The sequence below is a fragment of the Ambystoma mexicanum genome, chromosome 1q (assembly GCF_040938575.1).
Source record: "Ambystoma mexicanum isolate Mex_15411 chromosome 1q, UKY_AmexF1_1, whole genome shotgun sequence".
Taxonomy (NCBI): Eukaryota; Metazoa; Chordata; class Amphibia; order Caudata; family Ambystomatidae; genus Ambystoma; species Ambystoma mexicanum.
In genome coordinates, this window is record NC_090922.1 from 801,470,530 (window position 1) to 801,490,986 (window position 20,457).

The 20,457-nt window shown below is 45.3% G+C and overlaps 1 protein-coding gene across 6 annotated transcripts in view; it reads right to left on the reverse strand.

Moving 5' to 3' along the window:
- Window positions 1-20,457, reverse strand: part of SMG7 (SMG7 nonsense mediated mRNA decay factor) — a 1,316,737-nt gene that overhangs the window by 464,207 nt on the left and 832,073 nt on the right. For all 6 annotated transcript variants that reach the window (XM_069641403.1, XM_069641402.1, XM_069641401.1 and 3 more), the window contains exon 15: window positions 9,574-9,712. In XM_069641403.1, coding sequence (XP_069497504.1) covers window positions 9,574-9,712 — 139 coding nt within the window. The remainder of the gene's footprint in view (window positions 1-9,573; window positions 9,713-20,457) is intronic.

A 20,457-nucleotide genomic window follows, 5' to 3' on the forward strand; every position in this document is an offset into this window, starting at 1 on the left:
TCATTCAGGAGAATAGAGAAAGATCCAAGAGGCCAGCAGAAAGAGCTGGCGGGTCTCACAGGTAGAGGGAATTTGGCATATAATGGAAAAATCTCCCCAACAGTACCTAACATACAGCAGTACCTAGGTGTACTGCTGAGCTTTATCCATTGCTTTCAAGTAGTTTGTACTGTACACCGGCAGGTTATACAATTGCAAAATAAATACAATGAACACAGAATAGTGAAGCTCTACCTCTGCAGTCTATAAGAATCCTGCTACAGTTTCCTCAGCCCTCTGATTCAGCAGGAACAGCTGAATCCTCTAGCTCTCTGTGCTACTCTAGACCTGCTGAAATCTGTACTCTATTGTGACTGAAGCTGGAGCTGTAGCTGCCTGCTGGAAACTGTTCAACATTTTTCCTGCAGTCACTTGTACTGGACTTTAAGAACTGTTCTGAGTGACCTTGTGCCCTGCCCTGAATTCCTTTGTGTCGACTGGAGCCCCCACAGACCTTCCTTGCTGCTGCCGTGACCAGTCCTTTGTGGGTCACCTTGTGGGGATCCTCCAGCCTCAGACACTTTTCTTTGTCAATCAACTCCAGGGACTCTGCTTGCATACCTTGATTAAGGAACAATCCCCAGCAACCTAAACTAAATACTGTAATTGACGCCTGCACCTGTGACTCCTGGACATCTACCCCTTCCAATAACCTGGTCCAGATTCCGAGTGCGTTTGGACTTTCAGCCACAGCTGGTTCAGGAATTCTGTGCCTGGGAGTTGTGATTGCAGTTCTTCCTTCCGGAAAGCCATGACTTCCACCACATCCAAATACTTCAGTTATCCAGGCAATCTTCCTTTCATGGACCTCTAGTCATCAAACCTGGGTCTGGATCTCCTTTGGTGGGATCCACCAATTTCACCAGCCTCAATGTTGACTCTTCTGGTAATGCTTGCATTCTTCCTATAACCTGAATGAGCTTAGTGACTTTGTGAAAGTTTGTCCATAAAAGTGAACTGGACAAACTGTGTAACTGCCTAAAAGTATTTTTAAGTGTTACTTGGTCGAACGCATATTGCGATAGGTAAAAGCTGCAAAGCCTCATTATTTTCTCTGATCTGGAAGACTGATGAATTGTGAAGAGTTAAAATTGGGGTATTCCATAACCTTGAAATGCCTAATCCATGCAATCATACGAGGACCACAAAACAAAAAAAACAGCAAAGTGCTCCTTAGCAGCGTACTTCTTTTAAATTGTGATAATTGTGAGGATACTTTATTGCTAAATATAATACTATTCTCTTTTAAAGTACTTTTGTTCATAGATATTTGATGCACAAGTTTTCACCAAGAGTACATTTTCAGAAATGTGTGGACCTTCTTTTGTGTGCTGCGAGTGCTGATGGGTGCAACCAGCCCTCTTCCGTTTTAAGAATGAAGACAGACTGCTCGGTCACTACTGTTGCGAGCCAAGTAATACTCAAGGGGATCCATGGCTGATCTTTATAAGACCTCAAAGGAATTTCAGGAACTCTCCGTAAGAGCATGGGGAGTTTACCCAAAAAAAAAAAATGTAAACTGTTTTGAAAGCTTAGAAATTGTAATGTATAACTGTTGGGACACATTGGTGACAAATCTATACAGACTACACAATTTGATGCCGGGAGGGGATTTGAGAGTGGGCCTTTCAGGTATTAGTTAATGCTACTTTCCATTAGCATTGCCCGAAACGAATTCAGCTTTTATTGAAGCTACAAACAAAAGCTTAGATCCTCAGACATCACAAGGAGGGGAGGATTAAAATAATAACTACTCAACCTAACTGACAGAAAGGAGAGTGGTAAAAAAAAAATTCCCCCATTTTATGTGCACCCTGAAGGACCTCAAATCATTGAAAGAGCTACCAGTCCCCACCCAGCTGTCGCAAGCGACAACTATGGGGAATTTGAGGATGTCGGCCCTTGCCCCCTGGGGGCCGATGGGACCTTTATCATGAGGCCAAGGTGGTGCGTCCACAGTACAATAGTCCCCCCTGGGGGTGGTGCACTGGGGGAGGATCACATGGGAGTGGAAGCCCATTATGGGATAAGGGACGACTATTCCGAGAGAATAGTGGTAATCCGGAGATTTATTAGACCCTCCCCAAGCCAAACTCTCCTTCCCTGTGCCCAATCAGTGCCAATATATTCCACTGTGAGGTCAAACAACCTGCTGGCTAGACCTGACTAGCGGCCCTGAAAATGCCAACTGTTTCCCATAGATCTCCAAAACAAGTACTGTGAAGAAGACCACAAGTAGGATTATTCCTCCAGAGAACCAGAGTGAACGGTCTAGTCTATCACCACATTTGATCAGTCAAGGGAAATACAACTCTATAGAGGGAATCTAAGATGGAGAGAGCCATCCCCCGACAAAGCCTGGGAGATGCCCACCCGGAGAACAGAGGACTGCAGCAGGAGACGCCGTGCACCAAGGCAAACGGGAGTGCAGAAGTAGTCCAAGCAACCAGAGCTACTTTACTCGCTGCCTGAGCAAACCTCTGGGCACCCTACAAACTGGGAAGCCACCGGACAGCAAAGCCCATCCTGAGAAGGGAGACTAGTCTGGCGTAGCATCCGCCACCAAGAGAAGTAACCAGAACAGAAGTGGACTGGTGAGGATGCAGACAACTGCAGAGAACGCCCAGGAGGTTCCTCTAAGCACCCTTGCTTAGAGGATGCGAACCACAGCAACAGGTTTGCAGGCAGACCGAGAGGCGCTGGGGGTCCCGGGAGGAATCGGGAGAACAGCTGCAGAACAAGGCTTAATAGGGTTTGGAACCTATGCGAGAATAAGAAGCCTGAAAGAAGCAGGGACAGTACAGAAGAACAAGTTACTTCGTACCTTGTAACGTTCTTTCGACGGGATGTTCCTCCGACGTATTCCTCATCTTAGATATCTCCTTCCAGCTCTGCTGGCCTCGGAAAATTTTTTCTCTAGAGGGCGCTGCGCGTCGACGTCCTCCGAGACGATGTCCCTCGACAGCCGCCGTATCGACGTCGTCATCCTGCCTATAAAGGCCACGCGCAGCGTCCGTTGCTAAGTTCCGTTTTGTAGCCCACAGTATTACTGTCTGGACTAGACTAATCACCCTGAAGGAGCGTAAGCTGCAACAACAAGGGAAGTAGAACTGCGGGGATGGATGGGAGGGTCGATGAGGAATACGTCGGAGGAACATCCCGTCGAAAGAACGTTACAAGGTAAGAAGTAACTTGTTCTTCGAAGGGATTGTGTCCTCCGACGTATTCCTCATCTTAGATAGGCTCCCATAGCAGTATTCTATATTCAGAGGAGGGAGTACTGACTTCACGCTGTCTTCTATTGATGAATAGAATGCAGTACAGCCCTTCCAAACCTAGTCTCTTGACTGGAGGAGGAATCCAGATTGTAAAAACGTGTAAAGGTATGGACAGATGACCATGTAGCGGCCGCACATATGTCTTTAACCGTCACGCCTCTTTTGAGGGCCGATAAACTGCAATACCTCTGGTCGAATGAGCCCTAAGGTTTTGAGGGGGCTCTTTCCCTGCCAGTTTATAACATTCCAGAATGGCTAGAATGATCCATCTGGAAATGGTCTGCTTAGTTATTGGTAACCCCAGCTTGTGACCTGTGTAACCTACAAACAGCTGGTCTGCCGGTCTTATCCTGGCTAGTCTACTAATGTAAAAACTTAAAGCCCTCCTAGGGTCTAGTCTGTGTAACCTCTCTTCCTCTTTCCCCGGGTCAGGAGGAGGATAGAAAGATGGTAGGGTAATCTTCTGAGTGATATGGAATTCAGAAACCACCTATGGGAGGAAATTAGGCTTCACTTGCAGGACAACTTTGTCTTTGTGAAAGATTGGATGAGGGGGTTTACAAGAAAGATCTTGTAATTCGCTCACCCTTCTAGCAGATGTAAGTGCTATTAATAAAACAGTTTTAAGGGTAAGGAATCTTAACGAACAAGAATGGAGAGGTTCGAAAGGTGTACCCATCAGGAAAGTTAGTACTAAGTTTAAATCCCATAGGGGAACTTGGAATGGTCTTGGGGGATAAACATTGGTTAACCCCTTTAGAAACTGTATTACCAAGGGTAATTTGAAATAGGATGGTTCTTCCGCAGTACGCTTAAAGATGGATAGCGCTGCGAGATAGCCCTTAATGGTGCCAATTTGAAGGCCTGAATTTGCCAAATATAGTAGGAAGGACAAAACCATTGGTGTACCACATGAAAATGGGTCGATATTCTGTTCTCTACACCAGCTGCAAAATCTGTTCCAACGGCAGCGGTATAAAGACTTTGTTGCTGGCCTCCTTGCCGAAAGCAACACCTCCGTAACATCATCAGGGAGGTCCCAATCCTTGTACCTCAGCCGTTCAGAAGCCAAGCGTGAACCTGACCTCCCTTCTGTGAGAGTAGGTTCTCTCTGAGTGGAAGTCGAATTGGTGGGCAGATGGACAAGTCTAGAAGGTCCGGGTACCACGTTCTCCTGGCCCAATCCGGGGCAATTAGGATCATGGTTCGCTGGAATCTTCTCAACCTCCTGATCATTTGAGGAATGACAGGGACCGGTGGGAACACGTACAGAAGCGGAAACTCCCAGTCCACTATGAACGCGTCTCCCAGAGCTCCTCTCGGAGGAAATTCCCTTGAGCAGAACAGGTCGCATTTCCTGTTTAGGCTGGTGGCGAACAGATCTACCTGAGGGGTTCCCCAAAGGGCGAAGATCTCTTGAAGAACTTCCTAAGCTAGCTCCCACTCGTGGGAGACTGTTCTGCCTGCTCAGCGCGTCCGCTGTCAAGTTCTTCTCTCCGGCTAGGTGAACTGCCGATAGAGAGATTCCTTCTTGGATTGCACAAAACCAGAGCTGCATCGCCTCTCTGCACAGGGGTAGTGATCCTACGCCTCCTCTTTTGTTGAGGTAATGCATGGCCACCGTGTTGTCCGTCATTATCAGGACGTTTTTCCCTTGTACAGCTGGCAGGAAAGCCTTCAGCGCAAGTCTGATGGCTCTCAGCTCTAACAGGTTGATGTGTAGTCTGGACTCCGATGGAGACCAACGACCGCTGATGGTCAAGTCGTTGGCGTGGGCTCCCCACCCCGTGAGTAAGGCATCCGTGACTACTGTTATCTCCGGCCAGGGTTGCCAAAACTGTTCTCCTTTCAGAATGTTCTCCTGACAGGCCCACCACTGAAGGTCTCGAGCCACCCTGCCGGGAACCTGAAGATCTGTCATTCTCCCTGAGAATTGTGACCACTGAGTCCTCAGTGCCCACTGGAGGGATCTCATTCTCAGGCGAGCCTCTGGCACAAGGAAAATGCAGGATGCCATGAGGCCTAGCAACTCAAAAAGTCGAAGGCTGGGAGACGTTGGGCATGCTGGAACTTGGTAACCATCTGTAGAATATCTTGAGCCCTCACCTCTGGTGGCGAGGCTTTTCCCAGGGAAGTATCCAGGATCGCTCCTATGAACTGGAGTCTCTGCGATGGTATCATTTGTGACTTCTTTAAATTGAGGGAGAAGCCCAGTCTGTGAAGGAAGTGGCACACGTGATTTAGCTGGATCTGAGCTTGTTCCGGAGAAACAGCCCTGATCAGCCAATCGTCCAGGTAGGGGTAGACGTGAATCCCTTCCCTCCTTAGACTTGCAGCCACTACCGACATTAACTTAGTGAAGACCCTCGGGGCGGAGGTCAGCCCAAATGGCAGCACTCGAAATTGATAGTGAGAGTTGCAATTGCGAACCTCAGGTATTTCCTGTGTTTGAGATGGATAGGCACATGGAAATAAGCGTCCTGAAGGTCCAGAGATACCAACCAGTCCTGGAACTGAAGGGCCTGGAGGATCTGAGAAAGAGTGACCATCTTGAATTTGTCTTTTCTGAGGAATTTGATCAATTCTCGCAAGTCCAAGATGGGTCTCAGTCCTCCGTCTTTCTTCGGAATGAGAAAGTAAGGGGTGTACCAGCCCTTGTTCATCTCCGCTACAGGTACCGGTTCTATGGCACCTTTCTCTAGCAGGTCCAAAATTTCCTGCAAGAGGAGCGGATCTGGAGCTTTCTGAGAGCTGATCCCTGGTGGATGACTCTGAGGTATACGTAGGAAAGGCAGGCAGTAACCTTGGGCGACTGTTTCCAATGCCCAAGCATCTGACGTGATAGCCTGCCATACCGCCAGATGTTGAGTCAACCTGCCTCCTACAGGTGTCCTGTGAGGGGAGTCCTCAGAGTGGTTTTGGGGCGGCTGATGCAGATGCCGATGGTAAAGAGGCACCTGCTGTTGCTGCGGCTTTTGAATATCTACCCCGTCCACCTCGGGTAGTTCTTCTTTGACCCCTTTGAGCCGGTCGTCCTCTACCTCTTCCGAATGCGGAGTAGAAGCGAAAGGACTTGCCCCTCGCAGAGGTTCCTGTGGGACGAAAAGGAGTCTGACGGATTGCAGCTCCTAGGGATTTTGCTGCAGCTTTTGAAGTTTGCAGTTTCTCTAAACTGTCATCCGCCTTTTTCCCGAACAAAGAAGAGCCATCGAATGGCATGTTCAAGAGCCTGGCTTGCACATCTGGGGCAAAACCCGACTTTCTCAACCAAGCGAATCTCCTGGTTGATGTACTTGCCGCCATTGCTCTGCTGATACTGTCAGCCGAATCAATGCCCGTCTGGAGGGATTCGCACGTAGCGTCTTTACCGTCCTGTATAATATTCAGGAACGCATCCCTTTCTTCTCCCTCCGGGATGCAGTCAGCCGCTGTAGAAGCACACTCCCAAAGTGTATGGCTGAACCTAGCAAGGGTGCAAGTAGCATTAACAGACTTTAACGCCATGCTACATGCTGAAAAGACTTTCTTTGCCAGAGCATCATATTTTTTATCATCCCTGTCCTGTGGCACTGTAGGATAAGCCGTCTTGACATCGGTAGAGTATGCTGCTTGTACCACCAGACTTTCTGGGGATGGGTGTTTAGACAAAAACTCTGGGTCTGTGGAAGATACCCTGTACTTTGTAGACAGTTTTTTATTTACTGCTGGTATTACATCTGGGGTTTCCCAGTTTGTCATGATCTTTCTCTGAAGAGCTTTATGAAAGGGCACCACAGGATCCTCTTGTGGGCCTTTGTCAAGAATATCCGTGAGGTCATCTTGTTGGAAAGATTGTGAAGGTGCAGACTACCCCATGAACTCTGTAATCCTGGCCATTAAGGCTCTGCAGGGGGTTTCAGCATGCTCCCCCGGGTCTGGCTTAGCAAACTCCACCTCAGGGGAAGTGTCTAACCCACTTGCCTCATGTAAAGAATCATGAAGATCCTTTAATCTGCGCTCTTCAGAGGAAAATTCCTCTCTAACTGGGGTTACAGGTCCCTGTAACTCAAATGTGTCTTGTTCAGACAAATCACCCTCTTCTAAAATTGAGGATATAGTTCTCAATTGTTCTGAACTCATAAAGGGAGTAAATCCCATTTCCAAGGCAGAGGGTGCCGAACTTGTCATTATTGGCCTCGAAAGCGTTGATGTCCTCGACGCCGAAGGCTTCGAGTGTGGCGTCGAAAACAGAGGTGGAGGCCTCGAGGACCTCGACAGAATTGGAATTCTACTCGACAATATCGAAGCCATCGACGTCAAGGGCCTGGGGATAGTCACTGGATGTGTGGTAACCGTGACTTTTCTTGGCGTCGACGGCGGTGTCGAGGCCGGCGTCGAGTCGACAGACCCGTGTGTCGAAGGTCCCCTCGACAACGGCGTCGAAGACATCGGCGTCGACAGAACCTTCGAGGAAGGTTTGGAGGTCATAGTCCTGCTCGAGGGTTCGAAACGCGTTCGAGAGGTTTCTTTCGCCGGGTACTGCGACTCGCAGCGTTTTTGACCTTCGGGTCTTTCGACCAGAGCACCGCTCTCGGCAGTCTTCGAGGGGGTCGAGGCCGCTTTCTCGAAGACGCTCATCATATTCTTTCGGAATTCCTACCATTCAGCCCGGGAACTATGTTTCGTGGGGCAAGGGATTCTTTTTGGCGAAACAGAGGAAGAAGGAGAAGGGGATCTTCGACGTCTCCTCTTTGAGTGCTTCGATCTCGAGGAGTGATGAGACCCACTCCGAGACCTGGAGCACGAATGGTGACGAGGAGACGAATGTCTCGACTTCGTCGACGAAGAAGAAGCTTTAAAAGTCTTACCTTTCTCCAGCTTCCCCCTACGCTCCTTCAGGGCCTTAGCTGTCATGGACAAACAGTCCTCGCATTCCGAACAATGGTGTTCAGCTCCCAAGCACCACAGACAAATTCTGTGAGGATCGGTCAACGACATCTTTTTCCCACAATCTCGACATTTTTTGAAGCCGGATCGAGGAGTTGTCGGTTCCGACGAGGAAGCCATCGAGTATGGATCGAATAACTCGAGGTAAATAGGATTAATCTGACTAAGAACTGAGCAACGGTATTCCGAGGCACTGAGTAAGCGTGGAAAAATGGAACTGAGCAACGGACGCTGCGCGCGGCCTTTATAGGCGGGATGACGTCGATGTCGATATGGCGGCTGTCGAGGGACACCGACTCGGAGGACGTCGACGCGCAGCGCCCTCTAGAGAAAAATTTTTCCGAGGCCAGCAGAGCTGGAAGGAGATATCTAAGATGAGGAATACGTCGGAGGACACAATCCCTTCGAAGGAAACATGCTTAGCAGGGGAGCAAACCAAGGTATTGCAAAAGAGCATTGCAAGTCTGGTAGCCACACACATATGAAAGCAAAAGACAGTGTCTGGGACCCTGTGATCAAAAAGGGACCGATCAGAAGCCTATGCTTGGTAGGAGAGTACACCAAGTTGGTATAAAAATGGAACTGCGAGTCCGGGACTCACACCCAGGTGAAATTATACAAGTACAATGAGTTCCATCCGAGAAGATACAGGGTCTGGAACACCAGGAGGTAAAGGGAAAAGTAGAACCAGAAGGAATCCAGGGGAAAAGAGAAAGCCCCTAACCCTTGAAGCTAAAACATTGTGGAACATTTCTTTTGTCGTTTTGATCACCAGAGACACGGAGAACTTTTCTGTTGGCAAGCACTGTCATTGGCAATTTAATTTGGTTATTAGTGTTAAGGTCAGAAGTAGGTATTTGGGACATGACAGTCACTGACTTTATTTTGACATCCTGACATTTTCACTAGTGGGATTTGAGGTAGGGAAACCCCCTTAGCTTTAGGGACAGAGGTCGCTTTCCCAGACAATCTTGGTTAAAGTCAAGTTTTAAATGAAAACGATGCCACGTTTGTGCCTCAGACTTACTTCTGCACCCTTACAAAACCTTTAAACTAAATCTTAGAGGCCAGCGACAACAATGGAACATGTCCGATTCAGCAGTATGGTAGACTAGCTACGCTTGCAAGGACATAACTTTTTTGTGCACATTTTGCATTTGGATGACAGAAAAAAAATTCACCACGGCATCAATGAAACATGTAAGCAAAAAAGCAAAAACAACTTGAACCCCAATTCTGCAATCAGACAATCTTTGCAGATAAATGGCAGGTTGTTGCCGAGAATACAAAGCATAAGCACTAACAAGAATGCATTGCATTACTCATCTACCTGGTCGGCTTGGTAGAGGGGGAAAGGCTCCCGGGTGATGAATGGGGATGAATTGGGAAGTGCTAACTGGTGTTGGTGTGACGGCAGTTTTCCTGACCTCCGACACAGGGGTCTTCCTCAGTTCATTCTGGGATTTCACCTGAAAGGAAGAAATAGTTGAAAAATCAGGCAGCTGAGGATACAAACACAAACTGCCAAGATAGACAATCTAAGAAACTAAAAAATGTCCAGAACGCTTGAATGGTAGCATGGGTGGTCTATCTTTAAAACTGTTTTACCCTCACTAGCTCACAGCATTATTTTCTTTGCAGCCCATCAAGCAATTGGTAGTCAAAGATTTGTAGAAAAAGTTCCTTATGTTGAATTTCTAATTAATAAGATTTTACTCACTTAGATTTCCTCTTAAATACTATGCAGGCAGAATAGTCGGGATTTCTTTTTTCTCTCTTTCGTTTTTTTTAAATTTGTTTAAACAGCCACTAATGGAGTTTTGGATTGTTTGGTGTGTTAGACCCATCCTTGCCAAAAGCAATGTATTTATTGTGCATATATACAAAGAGCCTCACAAGCCACATGATTTGATTTCCCCCGTTAACAGAAATTCAGGAATGGTAGAACTACCCCAATAACATATCAAGCAATTTAGATGAGTGGAACATGGGAGATAGACTGCACCCACAAGACAGAACATTACCAAAGTTGTTCTTCGTACAGATTTACTCCAATTTTTAAAGCCTTGTACAGATCTACAAAACAGTGGCAACAATGTTCAAAATACAGAAGCAAATTCTGCAATAAAGACCACCCAAATCTAGCTTAAACAATCACCAAGGAACTCAGGCAATAGTGTTGGGTGAAGGAATAGAAAACTGCCAAGTAGCCACCTGACAATTCACAAGTTGAGGCGGCAACCCCCACCCATCAAAGTGATGGAGACTTGACTCCTGGATGAATGGGGTACTTCATCACAGAACCAGTTTTAGTGCACGCTTTTCCTTTTCCGAGAACAGACGCACCAATAAACATCTGGTCTTTTGTTCTTAATTATTTAGCCTAAGCTACATTGAAACTAAGCGCTCTTCTAAGGTGCAATTTATGAAAGATCTTGGAAGGGCACAAGGAAGGAAAGAGGATCAATACATCGACCTCTTGTTGCAAATGCAAGTCTGAAATCAATTTGGCAGCAAACAAGTGCTGTGGGGCATGGGCTCATTAGAAATAAAAGTGGAGAAGTTACTGCAAATTAAAAGACTACCTTGAGAATAAGCAGCCAGAGTGAATACAATTGAAGGTGCTCAAATGGAGCTTCCATTAAAAAAAAGGTAACAGCCAAACATGTAGGAACGACAAACTATTTAGAGGCGAAAGAATCAACCAGTCCATTCAGAAACTGCCGCACCATTGGAAGGTAAAGTAAAATCCCTCCTTCGGACTGCTCTTTATGACAAACAGCTGTCAAATAGCCTTTCACCATGCCAACATTCAATGAGATTTTCTACATCCTCCACCAAAAGTTTGTTGAGGTACCCTCATCCATCTGGAGATCTTTGTTTGACCTCACCTCTGTGGAATCCCATTTGCAGACCTCCTACCTACCTCCATTTCATTGCATCAGCCATTCATTTACTTTGGAGGCAAAGGGTAACATTGCAATTGAGGATAAAGTGACTATTGGCGCAGGCGATCCTCACTTAAAGTCCAGTTGGACCGTGATGCCATATTTCAGCAGTGGTAGCCATTTGTAGCCTGAACAGGAAAGAGGGCTGCTGGAGTTTTTAAAGTCCTAATTCGGCAATTGCCTTTGTTGCCTTTCTTGTATGTATTTTACAACAGGAAAGGCCCTTCTGCCTAAATGAGCTTAAAGGCAGCTGTGGCTGAAAGGAAACTAGTTCAAACTATAGCACCGCAGGGTTCAAGACTGAGGGGCGCTGGGAGCCATTTAGCTCCAGTTTGTAGCCTAGAAGAGCCCGAGTAACTTGACACCAACAGGTACCAGGAGCTACCTTTGGCTTCCCAGGCCAATTGATGCTGAACAAGCATACCTATGTGAATTGAACAGAGCATTTCGGGAACATTTGTAAATAAACATTATGAGATATCTATATGACCTTTAAAGCATAAGGGGTCATAAATAAGGGCCAACATTAAAGGTTTTAATCTTATTTGCCGGTCAGATTTGCAGACGCTGTGTACTAGCTCCGGGATTCCCGGTGGTAGCTCCTGGTCGCTGGTTAATACTGGATGCGCATTTTTACCTCCTGCTTATAGAATTTCGATGCCTGCACTGTGTGCACCAGAGCAGATGTGCGCAAAACTAGAGTCAGGCAGTCCTTCCCCGATTGGTTATCACCACCCAAACTTTAAACGGTGCATGAGATGTGACTGGAGAGGTGGAGTAACCCCCCGGCCTCAAGTGGTATATATGTAGAGATGACCCATAGTATTTTCTTCAGTCTAGTACCTGCAACTGTTCCAGTGAAACGAAGAATGCAATTCTAAGGATCCGGTCAGGAGACAAGTTGGACTTCTGGTCCACTGCTGCACATGGCAAGAGGCTCCAGGGAAGCAAACAACTGCCAAGGATCAGAAGTGCAAGCACCATTGAGTTGCTGGAGATTTGACAGTGTTTTTGCTGTTGAAAGGTACTGCTTCACTGATTAACTGAGGCAAGACTACACAGTTGTCTTTTCTCCTAGGGGACCTTCCTGGTCCGGTCCAACAGCTTAGGGTCCAGATCGAAGCATTAGCCCACTTAATCCAAAGGGTCAGATTTGTTTATGCTTGATGTTGCTCCTTAGTCTACAGACTAAGGGTAAACTAGTGGGAGGCCACTACCTAGCTAGCATCATTGGTTCCATCCTGTTTCCAAAAGCTCTACTTGCAGATCACGTTGCCCATAACCATGAGAACTATTAAACTTAATGTTAGAACACGCCTCTTCACCCTCATCCCATTGACTACAACACACAAGATCATTTTCTAAATCTTGAGTGTCTTGTGACACCTAATCAGTCACTGGTTTCATTCCACAGTAGATAAGGGCTCCGACTACAGACCTTTTCCACCATCCCCTTGATCACCACAGTTGCAAAATTGGCTGCCACGGATCGAAGAATCCACACAGGCATTCTTTACAGGGCCTCTTCATCAACTCTTCACATAAATCTCTTCTGGTGTGGTCCCTCACCAACATCAGTAGAAAGATAGCCCCTGCAGCAACGCCCCTACAAAGCCAGTAGCATATGACAATTTTAACTTACAACCGAGAGCTGCATATTGCCTTTGTTCCACTGGTTTCTACGACAAACTCTCAAACTTCTATGAACTTCCACAAAGTACCGAAATGTCTTAATTACAGGATAAGCCTTATTGACATAAACTGGTTGCACTTAAGGGCCAGCTCATTGTTTTAATGCTGTGTTCCAGGATAGTGTACTTAGTTGTAAAGTAGATGATCATTTTATGAACATGTGATTAAGAGTATTTCTAGCAGTATACGTTGTAGAAGTTGCATTGTGCACGGTTAGTGAGATTTCTCATTTCTGTGCTAATTCCCTTCTGCATTAGAGACCCCAGCTCTTTTGCTGGACTTTAGGACTTCATTTTTATCCTGGAGCGAGACCTTTTTCTCGCTCTCTTATGTATTTTTCTTTGATTTGAACCCGGTTTCTCTTTTGGTTTTGGGGAGTGACAAACTCCATAGGCATCATCTTTTTGTATTGTGATACAGCATCCTCAGTGCAGTGTCACAGAGAAGTTCTTTGGATTTCTGCTAAGGTTTAAATACCTTCTCTTGGATAAACTGTTTCCAAGAGTAGTAAAGTGAAATTGACTTTATTAAACTTTTTATCTTTGTAGACACAGCACACACCATCATATGTGGAGTGCTGGGGGGTAGGGGGGTTTGTTCCTTAGTATCCCCTTTTTCTACCTACTCATGTAACATTTTTTATGTTACCCTACAATTAATGGCTGGTGGTAGTAGTTACATTTTCTTACCATTGTGCATTTTTATCACAGGTTGAATCCTCCGCTGTATTATTGCACCCATGGGTGCCTATTTAGTCAAAATAGTCTGGTGGTCTTTTTTCACCTTTTCTTCTTTGTAAGCTCCTTCTTGGGATTTTCTCCAGGTTTGGTACCTTAGTTAGTTTTGTTTTTGGCGGGATTCATGGGTGAAGCCCGCCTCTGGTTCCAGCGTGACTGGCAGGGCAGGAAGTGAGGTTCCCGAAACTCCCTGTGCTTAGGGTCCTTGCTTGCAGGAATACACCCAAAAGGTGATTGGCTGGCTGGCTGTCCTTGGAGAACAGCCACCCAGCTGATTGAGCGACAGGTAGGCGGCAAATTAATTGGAGAAACTTGGATACAAGGCAAGGACTTTTGCAAGGAAGGCAGAGTCAACCACTGGACAAAGGAACCAAAGAAGAAACTGGAAGAGAAGCTTGCTGCACCCTCCTGGACCGTTGGTTTGACCGGTGAAGCCTTGCTGCAGTGGTAAAGCTCAAAATCTCACATCGACTAGACAAGCCCGAAATGGACAGGAACACCAGGAACGAGTGCATCGCCTTTAAGCTGGACCCAAGCTGCAGGAAAATCCTAAGGACTCCCTCAAAGCAGGACGACCCAAGACTGAGCCACGTCAACAGAGTGCTCGACCCCAGAAGCAGGGGGAGCCCGCAAGGTGTCCAAGAACCGTGGTGGTGCCATTTGTGAGTAGCTGAGACCGCAAAGTGCTGCTGATTTTGAGCAAGTCCATTTCTGTCGATGACCTTCAAACCGTAGTGCAGGAGTTCCCAGACGTCCTCCCTCTGGCCCCTACGACTGAGGTCCAGGAACAGGCTCTGCACAGGAACAGACGCCAGCTGGATCCCTGTCTTCAGACTCAAGGTACTGTGTAAATAGGGGTACTTGCCTCTTGTTGTGTGTAGCTTGCTTACTCTCACTGGAGACTTGCATTTGCTGCCCTTTGCAGAGTTGTCTTGCAGCTTTGCTTTTCCCAAGCCTCCCAGCTTGTGGCCCAACAGTAATTCTTTTTACAACAAAACTCTTTTTAACATTGTTCAAGACTTTTGTGCTATTTCAAGAAGTGCCTCAGCTACCCTAGCCTTTGCTCAATTGACATTGGCTGTCCTGGCTCCCTGAAGACTCTTCTTACCCTCGGACTGTGTTCATCTGTCCCTCAAAAAGGCATACACATACTTGCATATCTAGGAAAGGGTTAACCTATATTTCATTGGGGGATTGAAAAGTGCTTACCTGCTTGGAGAAACTTGTTAAACTTTGTTTCCTTCCCTACCCTAACCTATTCCTTTTTCCACAACCTCAGTATTGCATTAAAGGAATAGTGCGCTCAAAAATATATTGTCCCGAGGGTTCGGGCATGTGTTTTTAAGCATACGTTATCCTATGCACCTTACCGTAGTTTTCCTCATTTATTTATTTTTTTATTTTTAATTTTTTACACATGCGAAATCAGGCAGCAGGCCGCGGCCATCTTGTGATAATCTTATCCGTTGCTGCATAGTCCAAGGTGGACTGCCCTGGTGGCACTAAATCATATCCCACGCCCCCTGAGGCTGAGACGCTTACCACCCATTTCATAATGCCAATGAACTTCTTGTGTCAACATTCTCTGCGCTTCAGCTAATGACGTGTCTCCATGGAAATGGCAGGACGCCTCTTTCCTCAATAAGTATAAACAGACCGCTTCTCATCAAACAGATTTGCTATCCAATCCTTTCACTGTTTTTAAGTATTCTGTGCCTCCTTTCTGTGCTCTGGTCAGCATCCTTCGTTGCTTGTAGCCCGTGCGAACAGATACTGGTACCATTACTATCAATTTTTATTTTGCCCCATAATGGCCACAATACAGCCCTACCAGTACGAGCCGGAGTATGCCAAGGCGGAATTACTAGAAAGAGAAAGATGCGCAAACTATGTGGCTTCGGACGACAGTTGGGAGGATGATTCAACAGATCAAGAGCCTGAGCCTAGTCGCATGGATGACGTTTCCACCAGGTGTACCTGCAATCGGTGCAAGGCCATGCCAACCAAGGAAGAGAACTGCTGCTGCAGAGAAAACTCTGGATTCTCGTCCTACATATCAGAAGGCGAGGCACGGTCGCAATGCATTACCGAGCTGCATGACTTCAGAGCCGTGTTGAGGATTATTATGGTGCTTATGCACGAACTTCAAGCAACAGTTCACCCTCGCAAGCCAAGTAACTAGTAAGTGTACTCTAGTTGTGATGTCACTTGGGCCACTAACATTTCATGGTTGTCTCCTATATTGTCGTAACTTTGATCTATTAATGCCAAACTAATGTAGTCTTGCAATTCTATACATCACTCGCAATTTGGGGAAATCATAGTGGTCTCCTTAAGTTTATTTCATGTACAACCATGAAGAAATATTTGTGTCCCAAATGTAATGGAATGCATAGTCGTTCAATATTGTACAGTGTCTAAGTAACATTTGTACTGGCGACAATGCCATTGGATACAAGATTTGTCATTGTCAACTAAGGTTTAATACACTTATCTTGTTCATTTAAAAACAGTTTGTATCTTTCTCTTTCACAGCTGGTACATGCTGGTGGCTTATCGTTCGTTTACATGGTGGCTTCATGAAAGGCTTGGACACCGCGTTCGTTCGATGAGTAATACCAGCCTGTGTCGTTGGTGCCATTAGAGAAACTTTCCCCAGTGACAGCGGTCAGTACAGGGGATTTTCCCACACTGTGCTGCAACCCAAAGTTTATAATGTGTAATAGATTTGTGCCATCAAAATCAGCAACAAAATCAAACAGAACTTTTCATTAATGGTTGTTTCAATTTTTCAGTGAATCAAGTGTGTCTCCATTTTGCAGTGTTCCGGGCCTGGTCTGCACGCCTCATACCCATCCATCCCCCCTCCATTATCAAAGGCAGTTCATACCAGTGGATGTGCGCTGCCATAGGGGGCTGCCAGGGTTTGGAACGGCCAAGGTGCCACATGCCATTTACACTTCAAAGGTATCTTACACGCAGTGGCCATTGTACACATGACCTAGCCAGACCCTGTGTCTCCAGACAAGCGCCCCTTGAAGCAGACCGCGCCCCTGCTATCCACATAAGACCACGCCATATAAACATCATTCATTCACATACACACACACTTTTCTAATTCTTTATAAACCACTTGATATTTATCATGAGAACATCTGTGACCACTACGAGTCAGCTCGTCATCGTGCTACCTGTGAACAGCTCCCTGATCTCCTGCTATTAACTACCGTGCTTGCTGAATCTAACCGTTTGTTGGTCAGGGTAAGTATAGGTCACTTAATCATATCTCCTTGATCTTTAAGTTTTTATCTATTTCGAAACAACGTTCACAGTAGAGTAATGTTCATTCATCTCATTGCCATTGACTTGAGTTTAATTTGTTATGTTATCGATATATAGCAAGGGTCAATTGGGATCGAATTGCATCCTTCGCGGACTGTGTCTATAAGCAGGTTTCCTTTTGTTGCACGATAGTACATTCTAGGGATGCGTAACATGTTACGATTTGCGTCACATCAATGGATTGTATATGAAAGTTATCCTATAATACAGCCAGCTACGCTACACAGGTTTTTCTTCAGTGACCAAAACAGATTGCATAGAAAAACGTATGATATAATTCCATCTTTCTCACGCTTTTAGGCAAAATAATTTCCTAATGATGTAGACTTTTTAATTTATTTATTTATTTTACAGAATTTCCAACAATGCCTGCATGTACGGTTTACGGTTGCCGCTCTAAGACTAATAACAAACCTAAAGGCACTACAATGCATGTATTCCCGAGGAATATAGATCTAATAAGAGAATGGGTCATATATTGCAGATTTACGCCGTAAGAGCTTGAAAATAGAGCCCATGAAGTCCTGGGGGACTCGAGGGGTGATCGATTCCGCATCTGCAGCCTGCACTTTGCCACGAATATGCACGACCAATCACAGTACACAAAGAAGCATCGACTCAGAACGTCTATTAAATTGCTTCCAAATGGAATTCTGACTATTCATGCACACGCTGCCTCAGGTGAGTCACGGTTCCTGATTTAGCTGTATGCCTTGGGGTACCTAACAGGTAACTACATGGACGGATTGGTGTTTTAGGTGTAAATGTCCCTTATAATACTTTTCATATTTACAAGATTGTATTGCTTTATAACTAAGCCCCATTTTGCTAAACATCTGTCCTTGGTTTTAGGAGCATCATAGAAAACGGTTTATGGGCACAGATAACTTAGCTATAGTGCCCTTAGAAATAAGCATAATCTTTTCGTAATCGGTTGCTTTACATGTCAATTTTTTAGGTTAGCATTTCTAAATCAAATCCAATTTTCCCTTTACAACTCCCTGACAATGCACTGAATATGAAGGAGCAAGATTCGGCATCAATGTCTTTCCTGGAGTCAACAACAACTTTGAGCGCGCATCAGGTAGTTTTATTTAGCTATTCACTTCCGGAAATGTTTTATGCATGGAATTTGAGAGAATATGATCAAATTTATGTATCCTGTCGTTTGTTTACATAATGTTTCATTTATGGGTTTTTATTGATATGTACCATCACATTGTGTGTGGGGTCAATTTTAATTTTATTCATCCATACTAAAACAAGTACTGTGTTACAGGGTGATGCTGGTACTTCTACTACAATTACATCATCCTTCGGAGCTAGTACAGGTACCAGAGGCATGCGTACAGAGTTCCCTTGAATGAAAGAAAGTAGGTCTTAGATCGGATACCATTAGACAGTGACATTATTATAAACGAGCATCTTTTGCTAATTGCTTCAGTGCAACATTTCAATCAGTGGTTTTCGCACAGTCATCTTTGATCGACTAAACTAACCATCAATCAGGTGAAATTTGAAGTGTATATTTTGACTAAGTGACATACCCGGTGTACGAGGGTATCTGTGTAAGCCATGTGTGCAATGGAATAATTTTATTTGAAATACGAGTTACTTATTTTTGATGAATACTCTTTTCTAGGGATGTATGCAAGATCGGGATATAGAAGAGGAGGCACATGGATCCGAGTTGGCAGGCCATCTTACTGGTGCAGTCGTTACAGTGAAGGTGGTTTCACAGAAAACAAAGCAAGGGTAACCAACAATTTCATTTTCAAACAGTGTTTTGTGCTGGTGCCTTCATAACATGCTTTAAAAAAAAATCTAAAGTGCCATATACTGTATGTTGGATTCACATTGAACATGTTTTTCCAACCCGTCTTCTAGAAGCCCGAAGGTGTACAAACTATGCATGACAGACAGCTACAGAAATCAGAGATGCTGCTTGCCAAACTGATTTCGCCATGGAGCAACTATTATTTGAGGCACAGCATGTTCAAATCAATAAGCAGACTCGAGATGATTTTGCCCAATGGCCAGAAAGTGAATTGAATGTGACCAGCGAAGCCAGCAAAATGTTGTCGGACCATTGCTACAATGCGAGAGCTCCACCAGATGAAGATGAAATTGAATATAATGAAGACGCATTTGAATTAGTCGCCGACCACATAACTCAATCGAAACCCGACAAAAAAGGGCCACCCAAAAAACAATCGACATTGATGGTTTCTCCGATTCGTGTTCAAGCAACAGAAGCTGAAATAACGCAGACTGAAGCATCAGCACAATTGACCGAGGAACTAGCCAAAGATCTCGACTACAGTTTGTCCAGTTAGGCTGATATGTCAACCACAGTTGAGTCAGGAACAACATTCATGCAGGATGATCGTCTAATAATGGAGCCCAAATACATTGTATTCGACAGCTGCTTGATGGAGAGTATAATGATGCTGAAATGTGCGCATCCAGTGAGAGAGCAAGTATGCGGGAAGCCATTGGTGAATGTGTATATCACAAGGCAGTAACCCCAAAATACAAGCCACCTCTGAAATGCTACATGCAAAATGTTCATGTCAGCTCAACCGATGCTGGGTAAACTGCGAGCTGGAAATCTGTCTGTAGCTGCTTTACTTTTCAGTGGCTCCATTTTCGGTAAATTGTCCAGTTTCTGTCAATTTGTGGGACTCCAATTCCTTTATAAAAACGCAGTACTACAAATATCAACGTCAATATCTATTCCCTGCTATTAGTGAAGCTCGGATAATTTAACAAATGTCTATTCAAAGTACATTCTCCACAAAACGGTTCAGGCTAGCTGACGATGGACAGTGACAGCCCCGGATTTTCAACAAAGTACTGCACATACCACTTTCAGGACACGGAAACTAAAAAAGTTGCGAGTTCGGTGGTCGTGCAGTTGTCTGGATGTAAATCCTCAGTGGCAATGGCGTAACCGGTTTTATAAAACCCCTGGAAGATCTCCAATCGATGGGAATGGAAATCGACCTCATAGCCACGGACAAACCTGTTTCAATCAAGACAATGAGGGAGCTGTTGCCAAATATTCGCCATCAATTTGATGCATGGTACGTTGCCAAATCATTCCAAAAAACTCAACTGCAAAAAAAACAAAATAAAAAAACACAAAGGTTCTGAACATATTTTACAATGGTCCAAGTCTTTCAGCAACCATCTTTGGTGGAGCTCCAAAACTTGTGATGGGTCTGTGGAAATTCTACTAGAAAAATTGCGGTCACTAATGCACCACTGTTCCAATGTACACTCTTGGACAGAAAACCAACATTTCCACTAATGTGCACATGGCCCTTTGTCGCTGGAGCGGAAGAAGTGGTTGATTCCATCTTCACCGCCACACACCTCTTGAGAAGATCACGTTATTTAAAACTATCAAGGGATCTGAAGAGACTCACAATTTTGGCACACAGGAGATTTGGAGGTGTTCCACAATATGTGCCTAAAGTACAGGCCCAAGAG